The sequence below is a fragment of the Salvelinus fontinalis genome, chromosome 9, assembly GCF_029448725.1.
Source record: "Salvelinus fontinalis isolate EN_2023a chromosome 9, ASM2944872v1, whole genome shotgun sequence".
Lineage (NCBI taxonomy): Eukaryota > Metazoa > Chordata > Actinopteri > Salmoniformes > Salmonidae > Salvelinus > Salvelinus fontinalis.
The window spans coordinates 45,348,656-45,368,733 of NC_074673.1; the positions used below are offsets into that span (position 1 = coordinate 45,348,656).

At 43.3% G+C, this 20,078-nt stretch overlaps 2 protein-coding genes across 3 annotated transcripts in view; both read left to right on the forward strand.

Moving 5' to 3' along the window:
- The first annotated feature begins 10,237 nt into the window (after window positions 1–10,237).
- LOC129861840 (solute carrier family 41 member 2-like) lies at window positions 10,238–12,238 on the forward strand. Its single transcript, XM_055932979.1, is given in 7 exon segments — window positions 10,238–10,373; window positions 10,588–10,735; window positions 10,831–10,910; window positions 11,019–11,073; window positions 11,075–11,133; window positions 11,359–11,423; window positions 12,098–12,238. Coding segments are annotated over 7 exon segments (684 nt in total).
- A 2,468-nt stretch (window positions 12,239–14,706) lies between these two features.
- Window positions 14,707–20,078, forward strand: part of LOC129862684 (nuclear transcription factor Y subunit beta) — a 32,741-nt gene continuing 27,369 nt past the window's right edge. The window contains exons 1-2 of one of the 2 annotated variants that reach the window (XM_055934574.1): window positions 14,707–14,817; window positions 19,778–19,871. In XM_055934574.1, the coding sequence (XP_055790549.1) occupies window positions 19,778–19,871 (94 nt within the window). In that variant the 5' untranslated portion in view covers window positions 14,707–14,817. The other variant, XM_055934575.1, reaches the window with a different exon arrangement.

Consider the following 20,078-nt stretch of genomic DNA (forward strand, 5'->3'; position numbering starts at 1 on the left):
CATCTGCAGCTGTGATACACAAGCTGAAAGCAGCCTTTGCCAGGCATGGCATTGTAGAGACTTTAATATCTGACAATGGGCCCTGTTACAAATCAAATGAGTTTGAATCCTTCACAAAAGCATGGGAGTTCACACGTCACCACAAGCCCACACTACCCTCAAAGTAATGGCCTTGCTGAAAAATCAGTGCAGATTGCTAAATCACTCATGGACAAAGCAAAAGCAGACAAGAGAGACCCCTACCTCAGTCTCCTTGAATACCGCAACACTCCAGTTGACAACTTAAAATCACCAGCCCAGCTGTTGATGAGCCGCAAACTTCACTCAATCCTTCCCAGCACCAACCAGCAGCTGCAACCTGAGGTCGTCAGCTACACGGAAATGCATGAAAAACGTGCACAGAGACAACAACAACAAAAGAGATACTACTACAGGTCAGCTAGACCACTGCCACCACTGATCGACGGAGAGTCAGTTAGGCTCCATGAGCATGGCCTCTGAAAGCCAGCAGTCGTCATCCAGCCAGCTGACACTGAACGTTCATATTACGTCCGCACCGCAGAAGGAGTGGTGTACCGCCACAATCGCCGTCACCTACTGAACACAAAAGAACAACACACTGATGAGATGAGCTGTTCCCCTGAAAGAGAACGTGATGGACTTAACACACACACAGCACAACATACACCATGCTTACCCGCAACACCACAAGAACTGTTGACTGACACAGAAGCATGCTCAGCATCATATCGCACAAGGTCAGGAAGAGAGGCCAAGTCCAGAGCTGTCCTAGACCTGTGAAATGTCAAAGGGTGTAGGCGGATCGCTGCCCTAAAAGAGTTCCAGACTGTAAACTTGTTATTGAAAGTTCACTTGAAATGCCTTGGTATTGTATTTGTTTGAAATGTTAAGATGTAACTTCTACAGTGAAAGCTGAGTTGCTGAGAATCCCTTGTTTGAAAAGTAACATGTGTATGTTGGATCATTGTTTCAGAGTCTATGTTGATTCAGTTGGTGTAGTATGCAATATAAATGGTTACTTACACTGAGTTCAAACTACAGAGCATGTATTCAAAAGAAACGCTAAGAATATGTAAAACATTTTTCTTTTGTTTTAAAAGAAGGGGGATGTAATATTCATATGTGTAAACATACTGAATTATAATTGGATGCATTTTACCGCCGTATGCTATGATTGGTTAAGACCACCCAGATGGTTAGGTCATGGTCAGTTGATCATGGTTGGAGATACGTGAACATGCAGTTGTAGCTAGCTAATAAAGAGCTACGTTAAGAAATATCCTGTAGTACTGCATTTTATTATTTTGTACAAAGCGTCCAAAACAAGACAGTACTCTGGTCAGATGAGACTAAAATTTTGCTTTTTGGCAATCAAGGAACACGCTATGTCTGGTGCAAACCCAAGACCTCTCATCACCCCGAGAACCCGATCCCCACAGTGAAGCATGATGGTGGCAGCATCATGCTGTGGGGATGTTTTCATCGTCAGGGACTGGGAAACTGGTCAGAATTGAAGGAATGATAGATGACGCTAAATACAGTAAAATTCTTGAGGGAAACCTGTTTCAGTCTTCCAGAGATTTGAGACTGGGACGGAGGTTCACATTCCAGCAGGACAATGACCCTAAGAATAATGCTAAAGCAACACTCAAGTGGTTTAAGAGGGAACATTTAAATGTCTTGGAATGGCCTAGTATAAGCCCAGACCTCAATCCAATTGAGAATCTGTGGTATGACTTAAAGATTGCTGTACACCAGCGGAACTCATCCAACTTGAAGGAGCTGGAGCAGTTTTGCCTTGAAAAATGGACAAAAATCCCAGTGGCTAGATATGCCAAGCTTATAGAGACATACCCCAAGAGACTTGCAGCTGTAATTGCTGCAAAAGGTGGCTCTACAAAGTATTGACTTTGGGGGGGTGAATAGTTATGCACGCTCAAGTTTTCATTTTTTTTTGGTCTTATTTCAAGAAAAAATATTTTGCGTCTTCAAAGTGGTAGGCATGATGTGTAAATAAAATGATACAACCCCCCCCCAAAAAATCAATTTTAATTCCAGGTTGTAAGGCAACAAAATAGGAAAAATGGCAAAGGGGGGGTGAATACTTTCGCAAGCCACTGTATCCTACCGGAACACACGATTAGAGCATTTTACTAGTTGCATTGTAGTTGAGACTACGCATGGCAAGGAATGATTATTGTTACAATTTTTGGTGGGGAGGTGGAAAGTCCACAGGACTTATTTTACGATCAGTGTGGGACACCTCAGTGATATCTCAAGATGTATTCCAAGGTCGTCCACCCCTCTCTGTTCTCGTCGGGAAGTTTACAACTTGATTTGTTTCCTGAGCGGGCGGCCTCGTACAGTGTTGCATGTAGCCTCAAAGCGGTCCCCCTCAAAGCGGAAAATGTATCATCGGAAGCAGGGGCGAAAATCTGATATCAACCTTGGAGGGGACAATTACATTAAATTTTCTCAAGAGCAATTCCTGAGGGGGACACCAAAAGTAGTGCTGTAACACATAGCATACGTTGTTAAATGTATATTGACGAACATTAATTCCTACAACTGGATAATTGATAGGTACAGTAGTTAACTGAAGGGTTTTCCCAACTTGTTCAAATGTTTAAATCATTATAATTCTACTACTAATAATAGTTATAGCAGTGCTCCTTACCAGTCCAGTATGTATGCAGGTATTTGTACTTACAACCAGCAATATCAAGAAAGGTCAGTAGGTGACAATGGTACTGTACACTGTACACAGCCAGCAGCATACCACCCTGCATACCACTGCTGGCTTGCTTCTGAAGCTAAGCAGGGTTGGTCCTGGTCAGTCCCTGGATGGGAGACCAGATGCTGCTGGAAGTGGTGTTGGAGGGCCAGTAGGAGGCACTCTTTCCTCTGGTCTAAAAAATATCCCAATGCCCCAGGGCAGTGATTGGGGACACTGCCCTGTGTAGGGTGCCGTCTTTCGGATGGGACGTTAAACGGGTGTCCTGACTCTCTGAGGTCATTAAAGATCCCATGGCACTTATCGTAAGAGTAGGGGTGTTAACCCCGGTGTCCTGGCTAAATTCCCAATCTGGCCCTCAAACCATCATGGTCACCTAATAATCCCCAGTTTACAATTGGCTCATTCATCCCCCTCCTCTCCCCTGTAACTATTCCCCAGGTCGTTGCTGCAAATGAGAACGTGTTCTCAGTCAACTTACCTGGTAAAATAACGGTAAAACAAACAAACAAACAAACAAACACTGTATGGGTGTAGTTTTCATAAATACAATGAACATGGTGTGATCACATCTAAAAGAATCTCCATTGAGACCCATCACAAAGTTGGTCTCCGTATTGAATTGACCTTTTAATTTGACTTTTTCTGATACATTTATATAGTCATTAAATATGTGCACCTGGCCTGAGTCTAATACAATATCTTTGCAAGAACAAAAAGCTTAAAATAAGTACAGTTCTAAAAGCAAAATAACTACTTCAATGAAAAACCCAAATAAATCAAACAAAATATCCTTCAGTCAGTGTCTCAACTCTTCAAACAGCAGCTATGGACAAGTATGTCGCACAAACTATGCAATTTTAAATAAAATAACATGAAATAAATAATTTGTAAGTGTACTGAAAACTACTAAACAAAAGAACAAATATCAATTACACCAAGGGTTCTCAAACAGGGGTCCATGGACTAATTGCAAGGGGTCCATGAAATAAAAAAGTGTAATGAATGTAGTCAGTACCACAAGGTTTCCAGTAAGTTTACATATAATATAGAGGGGGTGGAGGTCCCTGAGGACCGCTCAAAACCTTGCCTGCCTTGCCTTGCCTCAAAATATGCAGGGGTTCCAGTACCCCAAAAAGGTTGAGAACCACTGCTATACACACTACTGAACAAAAGAACCGAGCATATGTTTGCGGGTTTCCTCAACAACACATCAGTTGCCACTTTCGCAATGCCCTCGCCTGTTGTCTCCGACACCCTGTATAGCCCAATAAACTCCTCGTGAGGGACAAGGTCATGGTCAACATAACGCAGACAGACACTCTCCTGTTCAGCACCAGAGACATCTTGAGTACCATCAACAATTAATGAAAATTGTACAATTGGAAGAGACCTAATCTCAGCTGCAATGCCTCAAATGACTATTGGCCATGATGTTCAGAATTTCATTCTGTGCTTTGGGGCCTGTGTACATTGTGGTACGCTCTGTTAACCACTTCAGTAAAATCCTCTTCTGCCCTAAGTTTCAAAATCTGGTATAAATTCCCACTGTCATCCGTGTGGCCTCTAAAGGCTTGTCCCTGTCTTACTACATGCCGCACCGAACAATTTTTTTTAACAATTTTCATCAAGCAATGCCTTGCGTCATCCTGCTGTTTACCCCACGCGCTGGATAACTGGACACTGATTGGATTTAGCTGCTGTGCTGTTACAATTACAAAGTGGCGGTAGGTTTGGCAGTTTTGATGTGCTGTGAATTTTTCAATGGCTTTTCTCCAGTTCCTAAATCCTGCACTAATGAAGGCAGCATCTGCTCTTTGGCCAAAAGATGGCTGGCTTGAAAACCCTTGGCTACAGTGAAAACACAACACTCCTTTTATTGATTGATAATAATGTAGCCAGGGGAAATCGCGAAACCATCTCTCTTGAAACGTCAACACTCTGTTGGCAAGAGTTTGCGGTTCTATAAATTGTGGGTGTGGCTGATATGGTTTTGTGCCATCACTGTGGTAACTGGACAATGCTGTGCCACTGTCCCCTATACTGGTGCTGCTGGCAACAAGGGTGACACTTGGTCCTGCCGTGGCTGTGACACTGTCCTCTGAAGTCTCTCTCCCTGGCTCTTTCCCTTTCACCACCCTAACTGACTCACAGTCTGTCTCCAAGAAAATAAATAAGGTGTTTGCCGTACTCCTAACTACCGGTACCCAAAACTACACAATTAATCACAACAGCAATACCATTGCCGTAAACAAATCTTAGTTTAGTCACCAGTTTAAGTTGAGAGTGGGGGTATCCATGGCATTTTCCAATTATGTCCCTATTTTACAAGTCAAAAAAATTGAGAACCTTTCATAATGTTGCCAAACAAAGACTCAACAAACTTACCTGAGACTCCCTGTCTCTGCCAATCTGTCCCTGCATATCTGTCCCCAGCTCTGCTGTCTGTGTCCCATCTGTTGCCTGCTCTGCCTAATGACATCATTGTGAAACATTTCCATTAGCATTTCACTTCTTTCTTATGAACATTTTATCAACTAGTCTTTGAGATATTAGGCTACTAGAGTTCTTACTATGCGTTTTGGTGTACTGACAAATACTCTGATGTCCGTCTTCTTACTTTTTTCTGCCATTTTTCTACCTGGCTGGCTGGCCTAGCTGCACACACACACATTTACACAACACATGCTGCAACCTTTTGTAATTTTAACATAGTTTGTTTCATATTGGCTGGCTTCCAACAATAGCTGAATTTGTAAAGCTAGCGAGCACCAATTCCGTTTCTGTGTGTTTGCTATAATCTTTGCTACCTGGTTAAATAAAGGTGAAATAAAATAAAATAAAAAAAGTTCACTAGCGACAATTTATCTTTTGCAACGAGACCATTATATATATTTAAGACAATGGTAGAAGAGAGTGTAGTTCTGTTCTGTTCAATTTGGACTTCAGTTTGTCGCTAACCTTATCACAGGGACGTCGAAGCACTACAGCTCCATGCTGATCTTGGAATAAACTGACGATAGCAAAGATTCCATCTTTGACGACGCCACATAAATGGAATAGGTACTAACTAGCTTGATAGTTAATGTTTGCTTTAGTTTGTGCGCTAGCTCTGCAAATTCAGCTAGTGTGTGAACCCTGCCAACATAAAATAAATAAATAACATTGCTATGGACCTGCTATGGATTGACTGGATTACCTCACGTCAGTTACGTACATGTGCCTTTCGGACAGTAGATACGAACCCTCTATTACCTTGCCAGCTAAAGAACTGGCAGTGGATCAAACCATCGTGAGGCAAAGGGAGGGGGAGGTCGCAATCTTTTGAAACTTAAAAACGCGCTATTAAGTGTCTATAATCAGCACAAGTGCTTTCATTGCGTATTATTAATATTATTGAAATTACATAGTTATGTTTACAGTGATATATTGGGGGGGACAAATCATATTTTTCCCAAGATGGGGGGGTCGTGTCCCCCCCGTCCCCCCTGGGATTTCCGCCTATGATCGGAAGCAGAGTCCACTCTGAAGGTTGATGCTTTGTTTCCTGAGACAGCCGCAGTGCTTGCGGAAGTGTCTGAAGGACAAGAGAAGTTCATCTTAGCTACGGTATCGCATGACTCCAAGGAGGAGGGAAGTTGCTCACTCAGAGACTGCTGGCTCGAAATCATGAAAATAATGGTCTGTCAGGTTTGCTGATTGTAGGTGCCGAGATATCGTAATATCTGCTTGAGTCAGATTCTGCATCAAGAGGTTTCGAAACGTCTTTTTCCTAAGGGGTCCTGTTGACAGATACTCCTTGTGGATGACTGTGTTGTTGCCAGCGTTAGGAAAAAACAGTGTGGTCAGAAGAGATGGCACGGTTACTTGTGATCACAATTGGTTGTTTTTCCAATTCATCAGTGGGACCAAACGATCCATATAGTCTGCTCCGAGTAGCAGGTGTTCAGTGTTGAGGCTGATAACATACACATACACAGGGGGAACAAGCAATAAGTTTGGGAAGTGTAGTTTCAGCATGAGACGCATTGTGAGAGGCGAGGTAGTCTGAGTGAAACCTCAAAGTTTAGAGTCGCATCGCTCCGTTTTTAACCAACAATTAGCTGGGTTCACAGCCCTTTTGCGATCATTGAACAATGTTTGAGAGATGAGAGATATTGTCGAGCCCAAATCAATTAGCGCAGCACGTGTTAAGCAGTTCTCCAGGACTGTTTCCAGGTAGCAACTTTCAGAGTTGCGTTTTGTGGTCATATTCCCCAGAAAGTGGAGTAATAGTTCGCAACGGCGTAATGTATCATTTGTGTTCATGGTGAAAACAGCGACTTATCGACGTTTGAGTGGAATTGGCTATTGTGATGTTGTTTATCTCCTGTGTTATGGCATTTGTATCAGAATCTATTGTCAAAGCCTGTGGGCTTGTTTCTGGATCGAGCAGGCACTGGATTGGGTTTCACCCGGGCTTCTCCCGGGTGGCGCAGTGGTCTAGGGCACTGCATCGCAGTGCTAGCTGCGCCACCAGAGTCTCTGGGTTTGCGCCCAGGCTGGGCTGGGTTCGCGCCCAGGCTCTGTCGCAGCCGGCCGCAACCGGGAGGCCCGTGGGGCGACGCACAATTGGCATAGCGTCGTCCGGGTTAGGGAGGGTTTGGCCGGTAGGGATATCCTTGTCTCAGTATGTAAAAATGTAATACAAATGTATGCACTCTACTGTAAGTCGCTCTGAACAAGAGCGTCTGCTAAATGACTAAAATGTAAATGTAAGTGAGAGCGGGGGTTATTGGATTGTGTCATGACTGTCCACGAGAAACTAAATAGGACAGACCAGGTTTGCAAGGAATAACATCAATCAGACCCCCTCTCACCCGCAGAGGAAAGAGGAAATAACTACAGGTGATTAACAACTCATGTCCTGTCGTAAATCAAGGGGAGAAGATTCAGGTCTCCCTCTCTAATATTCACCAAAGGAATGTGCTTTGTTTCAAGAGACTTTTCCTGCCGAAACTCTAACACGTTCAAAGCAAATACTGGAACAATATTTCTAACATCGAACATGGGGAATGGTCAGAGACGATCTATAGAACACAAATGTCATTTTGTTTGTTATTTTGTGATGTCATTAAAAATGTTATGAAGGAAATACTGTAACTTGGAAAGTATACACACTACATGTACAAAGTTTCTCCTGTGTTGTATATCTGACAAAAGGTCAGAGTGTGTATGGTGAATTATTACTTTCAAGAGCTAGGACATAAGGGTCAGCCGATTTAAGGAAATTTGAGAAGATATATTAGTTTGGCCGAAGCAAAGTATTGTCTCTCTGTCTCTCAAGCTTCATCCTGGTGCCAGTTGCTATAACAGCCTCCACTCTTCCGGGAAGGCTTTCCACTAGATATTGGAACTTTGCTGAAGGGACTTGCTTCTATTCAGCCACAAAAGCATTAGTGATGTCGGGCACTGATGTTGGGTGATTAGGCCTGGCTCGCAGTCAGCGTTCCAATTCATCCCAAAGGTGTTTGTTTGGGTTGAGGCTGGGGCTCTGTGCAGGCCAGTCAAATTCTTCCATACCGATCTCGAAAAACCATTTCTGTATGGACCTCGCTTTGTGCACAGGGGCATTGTCATGCTGAAACAGGAAAGGGCATTCCCCCAACTGTTGCCACAAAGTTGGAAGCTCAGAATCATCTAGAATGTAATTGTATGCTGTAGCATTAAGATTTCCCTTCACAGGAACTAAGGGGCCTAGCCCGAACCATGAAAAACAGCCCCAGACCATTATTCCTCCTCCACTAAACTTTACAGTTGGCAGTATGCATTGGAGCAGGTAGCGTTCTCCTGCTATCTGCCAAACCCAGATTCATCCGTCGGACTGTCAGATGGTGAAGCGTGGTTCATCACTCCAGAGAACGCGTTGGCATTGCGCATGTTGATCTTAGGCTTGTATGCGGCTGCTTGGCCATGGAAACGCATTTCATGAAGCACCCGACGAACAGGTCTTGTACTGACATTGCAACTCGGTAGTGAGTGTTGCAACCGAGGACAGACGATTTTTATGCACTACAAGCTTCAGCACTCGGCGATCCCGTTCTATGAGCTTGTGTGGCCTACCACTTCACTGATGAGCCGTTGTTACTCCTAGAAGTTTCCACTTTACAGTAACAACACTTGCAGTTGACCGGGGCAACTCTAGCAGGGCAGACATTTTACGAACTGACTTGTTGGAATGGTGGCATCCTATGACGGTGCGACATTGAAAGCCACTGAGCTCTTCAATCAATTCTAATGCCAATGTTTGGCTGAGATTGCATGGCTGTGTGCTCAATTCTATACACCTGTCAACAATGCGTGTGGCTGAAATAGCTAAATCCACTAATTTGAAGGGGTGTCCATATACTTTTGTGCATATACAGTGTACCACACTGACCTTGGGAGGCCCAGGTTGTAAATTACAGCTCTAACAGCTAGCTAGGTATTTACAGCAACGGACGAACACCAACACTAGTTTAAAAACACCATTCATCCCTATCCTCACATCACCTCATTGTCCTACATAGGTCCATGCATGCCAATTCTTCCCTGCAATAAGGCCCTCTTCACTAGCATCTTAGTGTGAGACTGCAGTTGCTATAGGGAAGGTGCGTCTTTCTACATACCATGCCCTCTCTATCACGGGGGCACGTGTGTATCCATTAATCATTATTACTAATGACTATTTACCATATTGAATACAGCTGCGGGATTCCTGCAAAAGCCTGCATGCTCTTTCTGTCTATGGGACACAGAACATTCAGCAAAGAGACCAGGAAACAACTAAAACTAAAACTGTAGGTTTCTTCCATATTAGAGACCTTTTGGTTGCTAAATAATTTTATGACCCAAATAAAACCAATGCTTATAATCTGAGAGACAGACCAGACTCTGTAGAGCTTGTGATCAAGGACAGTCAAATCAATTATTCATGTGGTTTTATATTTTGAATGCTGATTAGGGAAAGTTGTACAACTGAATGCCTTCGACTGAGATGTGTTTTCCGCATTTAACCCAACCTCTCTGAATCAGAGAGGTGGGTTAACTGCCTTGCTCAGCGGCAGAACAGATTTTTACCGTGGCAATCTCGGGGATTCAATCCAGCAACCTTTTGGTTACTGGCCAAATTCTCTAACCACTAGGCTACCTGCCACTCCTAGGTTACTTCCTGATTGTTCCAGATACCAGACACGTATCAACTCTATTCCAACAATTTCAACTTCACCATCTGTGTTTACGGGTTCTTAATTTTAATTTACCACTGGATATAAGGGGAAGTGAATAATGCCACTGAAGGCTATTTCATCACCTGTGCCTTCCCCCAGTCTGCTGCTTCTCCCAGCTGTAACCACATTGCTTTCATTTGTGCACCTCTTTGCTCCTCAATTCATGCACCTTGGTTGGAGAGCCATGCAACTCTGAATAGTTGACTGAACCACACTCGACTGTGTCCTCCCAAGGATGATCGTGGTGGGAGTGATCATCGGCTCCAAGAGGATAGGCATCAACCCAGACAATGTGGCCACTCCCATCGCTGCCAGCTTCGGTGACCTCATCACCCTGGCCTGCCTCAGCCAGGGGCTCTATGAATGCATAGGTGAGGGGAGAGAGCAGCAGGCACAGAGAAGAGAAAGGAAGGGGAGGTGGGTAGTTGAGAGGGGCAGTGAGAAAGAGAGAGGTTTAGGTCACTAGGGGGCAGTCTGGCCCATTTACTGGAGAGTCATAGCTACATTTATGGCTCTGACACTAGTCTGTCTGGCTATCAACTGTGTTTGTTTAGCAAGTATGTCTGCTCCTCTCTGTCTCCACAGAGTATTATCCCTATGTGTCGTACCTGGTGTGTCTGATCTTCCTCTGCCTGACCCATCTGTGGGTGGCCGTCTCCTTCAGAAACCCAGCCAGTTGCATTCTACTCTACACAGGCTGGGAACCAATCATTACTGCCATGGTCATCAGCAGGTCTGCTACCCTGTTCCGTGCCCCTGAAGTCGTCACAGCATTCGAATCTTGTGAACTTCATGGAAATACCATGCTTCAATAAAAAAAATCTCTAGTATCGGAGGACTCATCCTGAACACAACTGTATCAGACCCGAACATGGCGGGAATGATAGTCTACACGGCAGTTATGAATAGTAAGACGGGGAGCTGGGTTTTTAGGAGCACACATTCAGGATCCTTCAAGAAAATGGGAAGTCATAATGCATGTGATCATTGTGTCTCTCCTCCTCATCTCAATATAGGTGTTGGGGGGAACTTGGTTGCCATCTAGTCCAGTCGTATCACCACTGATCTGCAGGCAGGTGCCTGAGGACCGAAGGAGCTGCTACAACCCCTGCAGGACCTTTTATGGCCTAGGTAATGACACACACATGACCAATCCCTTTAACATGCATGTGAGCACAAAATTAATTAAATCCTCTGTTGTCAGTGTATTTTACCTGTCAGTTCAACCATCTCTACCTCTCTAACAAGAGCCAATCATCGCTCTGCCCAGAGCAGGTGAGCACAAAATTAATTAAATCCTCTGTTGTCAGTGTATTTTACCTGTCAGTTCAACCATCTCTACCTCTCTAACAAGAGCCAATCATCGCTCTGCCCAGGTGCTGCTCCTGTCTATCACCTTCTTAGCTGCATTCCTTCTACATGTAAACCATGAAGCAAGAGAGATCAGTTAGGCCAATTCATGTGTCTCAGTAGTCATAAGTGGATTATTTCTCCTCTGCTCCTTCAATAACACTCATACTGAGTATACCAAACATTAAGAACACCTGCTCTTTCCATGACATAGACTGACCAGGTGAAAGCTGCTGTATGATCCCTTATGGATGTCACTTTTTAAATCCACTCCAAATCAGTGTAGTTGAAGGGGCAAATGATTTTAAAGCCTTTTGAGACATGGAATGTGTATGTGTGCCGTTCAGAGGGTGAATGGGTAAGACAAAAGATTGAAGTGCTTTTGAACAGGGTATGGTAGTAGATGCCGGGCACACCGGTTTAAGTGTGTCAAGAACTGCAATGCTGCTGGGTTTTTCACGCTCAACGGTTTCCCGTGTGTAACAAGAATGGTCCATCCACCCAATGGACATCTAGCCAACTTGACACGACTGTGGGAGGCATTGGAGTTAACATGGACCAGCATCCCTGTGGAACACTTTTGACACCTTGTAGAGTCCATACCCCGACGAATTGAGGCTGTTCTGAGGGCAAAAGGGGGGTGTTCTTAATGTTTTGTGTAGTCAGTGTATACTATAATAAAGGGCTGCCTCTCTCTCTCTTTTTCCCCGTTCAGTATATCTTCCTCTGTGTTCTCTTCTCTCAGGTTTTCACTCTGCTGTGTCTTGCTGACTGGATGGTCCATTGCCTGTGGCGGACGGGCAAGGACCCAGACAGTTACTCCATCCCCTACCTCTATTGGGCATGGCCCTCCTCGCTCTGGCCTTCTTCCTGCTCTGGCTCATAGAGGAGCAGGTTCCCACTGGAGACTGACACCCTGGGTGCTTCATCTTATACTATTCTCCTTTCATTCTGCCTGGATAAAGTAGGCACAAAGCGTGGCAATGCCTTCAAATGATCTAGTCAACTCCACACAAAGTTGAGAAATTCTAAACATTCCCTTTACATGTAAAATGTTTAATAAATTAATTTGAATTTATTCAGACGATTGTTTTGTGGTGTTGGTCCTTCAGTTGGTTGAAATTTGAGACTCAGGAAAGTGTTATTAATCCAACTTCAAAATGCGTTTCTCTGGATGTGACAATCAAGATTTGTTTGCTCGTGCACATGACAAAAGTAACCGAAGTCTGCAGGTGTTTTCATAGTTTTTCGCATGTGCCAGGTTATACAAATTTAAACGGCAGTACAGGCGCTCTAAAAAGTCAGATAAACAATACTTTTTTGTGGATATTTTGTCTCAAATTTCAACTGGCTGAAGGACCAACCACACAGACAACCAGTAAAGTTCAAATACTGAACAAAAATATAAACGCAACATGCAATGCAAATTTAAAAGATTACTGAGTTAGTTCATATAAGGTAATAAGTCAATTTAAATTAATTAATTAGGTCCTAATCTATGGATTTCACGACTGGGAATACAGATATGCTTCTGGTCACAGGTAGGGGCGTGGATCAGAACCAGTCAGTATCTGGTGTGATCACCATTTGCCTCATGCAGCGCGACATCTCCTTCGCATAGAGTTGATCAGGCTGTTGATTGGCTCCTGGATGGCTTCTTGCCATCCAGGACCTCTATACCAGGCGGTGTCAGAGGAAGGCCCTAAAAATTGTCTAGGACTCCAGCCACCCTAGTCATAGACTGTTCTCTCTGCTACCGCACGGCAAGCAGTACTGGAGCGCCAAGTCTAGGTCCAAGAGGCTTCTAAACAGCTTCTACCCCCAAGCCATAAGACTCCTGAACATCTAATCAAATGGCTACCCAGACTATTAGCATTGCCCCCCCCCCTTCCCCGCTTCTACGCTGCTGCTACTGTTATTATCTATGCATAGTCACTTTAATAACTCTACCTACATGTACATATTACCTCAAATACCTTGACTAACCAGTACTCCCTGTATATAGCCTCGCTATTGTTATCTTACTGCTGCTCTGTAATTATTTATTACTTTTATTTATTACTTTTTTAAAGTATTTTCTTAAAACTGGTTAAGGGCTTGTAAGTAAGCATTTCACTGTACAACCTTGTTGTATTCGGCACATGTGACAAATCAAATTTGATTTGATTGTGGAATGTTGTCCCCACTCCATATTTATTCATATGGTCCACTTTCTTCATTTTTTTTCTTGTTCGCGATCTTACAGTGTGTCTAAACTCCAGTCCCTCTCAATCTCTTCTTCACAATCCAAGTCTCAATTGTCTCAAGGCTTAAAAATCCTTCTTTAATCTGTCTCCTCCCTGTCATCTACACTGCCTGAAGTGGATTTAACAGGTGACATCAATAAGGGATCATTGCTTTCACCTGGTCAGTCTATGTCATGGAAAAAACAGGCATTCCTAATGTTTTGTACACATGTATATTTGTATTATTTTATAAAATGGCATCTAGTGGTCTTTTTGAGTACTGCAGATTATCACAGGCGTGTAATTATTTCTGGCTCTCTGTGGCCTTCTCACATGTAAAATATATAAAATAATGAAAGAAGATGATTTTTAAATAAAACATTTACTGACCAAGCTGTAAAACATTATCCTAAATATAAACCATCAACTTAGTAAATAACATTGGTGTTTAATATGAGGCCTCAGGTTTCAGCATGAAATATCCTTTTTTTTTTTTTACACACTTATTTATTTTACTACGTCCAAATGTCTTTGTTGTAAATGTTTTGGCACCAAACTGGTGGCAGTTGTGAAAAAGGTGAATAGTTGGAAAAGAATGCCATTGTTGATTAGATGCTATTTTCTCTTGAACCATATGTTATATCCCCTATAAACTCATTGACACAGATATATATATATTTAAAAAAATATATATACCATATATGTATACATTTTTTAAAAGTGAAAAAGTCTAAATTACCAAAGTTACCATACCTTAAATTTGACAATGTGAGACAATAATGTTGCAGTTACTTCCTTTCCTTATGAAAAAAGATTGCAGTCAGAGTGCAACATACAATGCGGCATAACTGTGGTTATAGTGAAGTATAACTGCTGTTATTCTACATTTACTGTGTCCAAAATATTACAGTCAATCTTTTTTTTGCTAAGGGTTATCTGTGTGACTTGTCTTGCATTGTTTTGTGAGTTGAGAATGAGTCCAACAAACTGTCTAGTGAATTAAGAAAAATATAAAAAATCTTGTTCTGCCTCTGCATCTATATGACGAGTAGCCTAATTTCTAGGTACCAGTAGTAGTAGACAGGTCTACTGGACAGTGAAAACATTGCTCCCCTAGCGGCAGAGTGAGATAGTGCTTTTGGGAAGCAGCACTTCGCGCTGGGACTGGTTCTCTCGCAGCCATTTTCTGTCCAACCACACGGCCGTTTAGAGAAGCTAACCAACCAGGGCTGTATCGGAGGTTTGTGGCTGGCTCCGGCCAATGATTGCTATCCGATTTCGCTTTACCTCGAATCGAAATCTCCGCTTTTGACTGTTTATTTTTATTTGATGGTAGTGTGAATAGGAATTAGCAGCGGGAAAGTAGAAATAAAGACTGCGAGTTGTTAAATTACAGGACTCGCTAGTAAATGGTTTCCTGCTATGGGTTCTCACGCACAGGCCCCCCAAACAAAGACTAGCTCAAAAAAAATCATCTGTCAAATGTAGCTATGGTAATTGGCTATGTTAGGCATGGTGGTCAAACTGGTGAAGTCGACGGGACATCTTGAATATTGTTTAAACATGAAGAATTTTTCCAAATCGTGAGTTACTAATCGATTTAACAATGGCCATTAAATGGTGCGTTTTTGATTTAGTATGAATGTGAGTTGGCTAGTACGAGCTAACATTAACGTTAGCTCTCCTTCCCATCTAGCTAGCGCATTTTGTTATCATAGCTAACTAACGTTAGCTAGGTATCTAAAGTTATCTTAAGTTAAAATGATAACTGTTCTGTCTCCGCGTATTTACCGTCTCTGGGTTTTTGGCAAGTTCGCTTCGACGACATAAGCCAGTTAACGTTATACTCGCTACTACTAGCCAACCAGTTAGCCATTGTATTTCCCCTCTGGCTAATTGTCAGTAAACACGGGAACAAAGAGAATGTTGCAGAGCCATGGGCTCTGGAAAAGCTAGTGTTAGCTAGACTCTAACTGGGTAGCAAGCGGCTTATAGATTCATGACCATCCATGTCTGAACTAGTAACAAGTCGTAGTTTTTATGCAACTGTGTTAGATTCTCCATTCCGTGCTAATGTGAATGTACTCTGTTTTAGCTGCGACTAGACAGCGGTGCTCACAGATAGAACATAGAGACAGATATTTCACCGGATGTATAAATGTCAAGCATCCGCTTGGCGTTTCCACTCCAGTAGCGAGGGGATGGCCGGTGTTGTGCCGAAAATCGCCAACCTACCAGAATCGCCCCCATCTAATTTTGTGGCTAGAGTCAAATACTTTCTATGGAACAAACTTCACGTCAGGATAGCCAACCGAAATTAATAATGAATGTATGTGTGTTACATTAAACATAGAGGAGGGAGTAAAATGTTGGCAAGCAATGAATTATTATCCTTACACTTTCAAAAATACTAGTTGGTTAAGACATGGGAGAGATGACACATTTTGGCGAAGAGATTTAATCATAGACTAATACAAATCGGTAGGAGCTACATGGGCAGCCTCCCAGGAAAGCAACTTTCTCCCCCGGGTGTGGGTGGGCACTGAAGGGGGGGGGGGGGGGGGGGGGGGGGGGGGGGGGGGTCGCCCAAGGCGCCATACCAGCTAGAACCGCCACATACACTTGAAACAAATAGCCAAACCGAAAACTTTTGACATAAAATGCTTTCTGCTACTAAGATCAGTGAAATGTAGGCTAAACTGACAACGGAGTGAAGTGCAGAAATCTCAACTAGCAATCAAGTCGCAGCATTGAATAACGGGAGGGGATGGGGGGGGATGGGGGGGGGGGGGGTTGGCACAACACCGGCAGTGTGAGATGGATTTTGGCCGACATTCTGCTAATGTTCTAATCGATTAAACATTTGATCTCAATACAGTTTTCTTATCGCAAAACTAAAATATGTTACTTACAGAGTGAACTAAGTTTTGTAGACTTTACCCTTTTCCAAAGATTTAAAAAGTTGCGTTTAAGAATGCAAAGGCAAATTGAGTTATTTTCACATGCGTTCCCTAATGGCAATATGCAAATGTTCGCTAGAATTCGCCAATCATGTTACATTTGTGATATAAAAAGGAAGGGGGATTAACAATCCACTACCCCATTCCAGCCCAATGCAAACAGCCTGGGAGGACGGGACACCACCACTCAATGCACCCTGTAACTCTTCTGAAGTCAAATCTCATAAACAGTACCAGTCAAAAGTTTGGACACACCTACTCATTCTCAGGGTTTTTCTTTATTTTTACTATTTTCTACATTGTAGAATAATAGTGAAGACATCAAAGCTATGAAATAACACATGGAATCATGTAGTAACCAAAAAAGTGTTAAACAAATCTAAATATATTTTATATTTGAGATTCTTCAAATTAGACACCATGTGCCTTGATGACAGCTTTGCAAACTCTTGGCATTCTCTCAACCAACAAGTGCTCAGCATATGTAGGGACTCCTTCAAGACTGTTGGAAAAGCATTCCGAATGAGAGAATGAGAGAATGCCACGAGTGTGCGACGATTTCAAGGCAAAGGGTGGCTACTTTGAAGAATATAAAATATATTTTTATTTAACACTTTTTTTGGTTACTACATGATTCCATATGTGTTATTTCATAGTTTTGATGTCCACTATTATTCTACAATGTAGAAAATAGTAAAAATAAAGAACAACCCTGAGAATGAGTTGGAGTTTCCTAACTTTTGACTGGTACTGTACCTAATACTTATCTGCAGCTGCCACCACCTCTATTTTCTGTGATTTAAGTTCCATTGCTGCGGTACAGTTCATAAGCCATTGCTATGAACGATAAGAAGCCAAACTTACTGAAGCATAAATCACTCGTTGGCCTATCCCTTTGTGCTGGCACAAATCTACTCGCACCCTTGACCCATCCACTAATTTCTTCACTGCCTCATCATACGACACCTTCTACACTACTCTGACTCTAGCCACCTCAACCTGCCTCTCTCGCACCGGACACTTCCGATCCCCAGCAACACGAGCACCCCTACTGTTGACACACACAACTTTATCCACCGAAACTACACAATCCTCTATCCCATGCCTTCCTGCACACTTCCCACATATTGGAAACTCCCTCCTACAAACTGCTGCTACATGACTAAGCGTTGCACCTGAAACAGCTCAGTGGATTCGGCACAAAAGCTCTAACAGGATAACAGATATATCCTAACATGACTTTGTCAGGTAGAGACTCTGACACCTCATAAGGACTGCCGGTGGCTCCTCTGTTTCACCACCCTCCCCACCGGGTTTGCGTCGCACCAAACAGCGCGGGCGTCGCACCAAACAGTGGGCGTCGCAAATTCCAAGGATCTTGTACTTCAATTGCTCCACCTTCACATCTAACACTACCCCAGAAAGCCCTGCTTTTAATGATACCCTGTTCCTAAGATCAAAGTAAGAAACAGATCTTGACCCACGTTGTGTGACACGGAGCGCCTGCTCCTTCTGATTAGAAGAAACAAACACATATCACAAGTCCACTACAGGTTACCTTCATTGATTCAACTGCACCCAACTCGTTTCTCACCCACCCTGAAGCCACATGGATCAGCCCACTTTCTCCAAAAATGTCGCTCCTGCTGGACCAGATTCTTCTTTATCATGTCCAACGATGCTAAGCTCGGGTTCCAAGCCCTTCACAACACCTTCCACCTCACTTAACTTACCCTCATGCACTTCTATTGCCCCTCCAGAACTCGGTCCGGCACACGGTTCATTCTGTTTGCACTACACAACACCAATCTTCTTCGACACCCCCATTCATATTTATCGCCGTTTTCCTCAGTTTTAAATCCATCCTCTGCTTTTCATTCTCTTCCTCTTTTTCTGCCTCCATTCCTCCTCAGAAATTCACATTTCTTTGTCCATGCCCCAATATTGCTGCTCTTGTTCCATGATTCCCATGTAGCACCATTCAGCACAAGACCACTTGTTTCATGCCAGCTAACAACCTCAAGATGTCCTCTCCGTCTGAAAAAATGCTTCCCAGGCGACTAACATGTACTTTCAGTTTTTGATTGGCTATTTGGATAGTTCATCCAGCCAGTGATTGGTTAATGTAGCTAAAACAGAAACAAGTTAGAATACACAGTCAACCCATATTGTTGTATTTCCCATGAATGGATTAGGGTCTATATGCAGACTGCGTTTATTACATGCTGCGCCCACTACGTGTCACTTACTACATGCCACGCCCACTGCTATTGAGGCTGTTAGCTAGCTAGGACACTTGCACACACTGTCCTTCGCCCCCGCCTGCCGCGCACTGCTTTCCCGCAGTTATTTTAACATGACGGCGAGGGTAATCACAACCCGGTAGTGTCACGCGGGAGTTGAGTTGTTGACATTAGTTACTTCCCCCATCGTAACTTCCCCCCCAGCTAGTTACTTCCCCCATCGTAACGTTAACAGAACTGCGGGAAAGCAGTTCTTGGCAGGTGGGGGCGAAAGACATTGTACTGGTGTCCCCTAGCCTCGCTAGCTAGAAGCCTCCTTTGGTGTTTTTGTTGGGTGGTTGGCATTGGTGCATTACTGCAAGCTACTGTGCTGGAGTGTGGCCCAGAGACAGAGCTAGCAGCCTCAATGGCAGTGGACACGGCATGTGTCGTGGAAATATTCAGTCAATAATGTTTCTCAAATACCGGAACCTGTGAGTTCAAATAGACTTTATTACAAAGTAACACAAGCCGGGCTGGTTCACGAAGCATCTGCCTTCCCAGCCTTGGCACACACTTTTTATACAGTTTTCATCCTTACGTCACACATACAGTAATGCCTCCTTATGTTAATGGTTCATCCCCTCTGGCATTTAGCCACCATTATCTTTTTTCCTTGTACTAATTTTAGCTTGGTTTCACATTAGGTCATAGATTCCATTGGTGGCGTAACCACAGCGACAGTGAACATTAGGCCATAGCAATGGTATAAAAAGAAACAGACATGCAGACTCCTAAGACAGGTGCATGTCTAATGGTGCTTAATGACATTGACACACATATAGAGTGCACTTATTCTTACTACTCTAAGATGTCACACATGTACTGGAAAGTTCCCAATACTTGTAGTTAGTGAAATATATAGTGGGCGTAACATATAGTAACTGCAGTCTGCAGATAGACATTATTGCATGAATGCCCTAAAAATAACTGAGTTATAACTTCTGCCTGTTTACAGATGGACGGCGACAGTTCAACCACCGACGCCTCTCAGTTGGGAATGTCAGGGGAGTACATGGCAGGAAGCCACTACGTTCTTCAGTCACAGGACGGTAGGTGGTGGAACTCACCTCACAGACTAACCCCCTTAATCAGCCACAGCCTCTTTTCCGACATCCACAATCCCTTGGTCATAATAACTTGGGTGCCCAATGATGCTGGACACAATCAGAGCACCCCTATATAAACATAAAGATACTGACATGGCACTACCACCTTTCACAAGCCCAAAGATGCTTCACAAATAACCAGGCTTACAT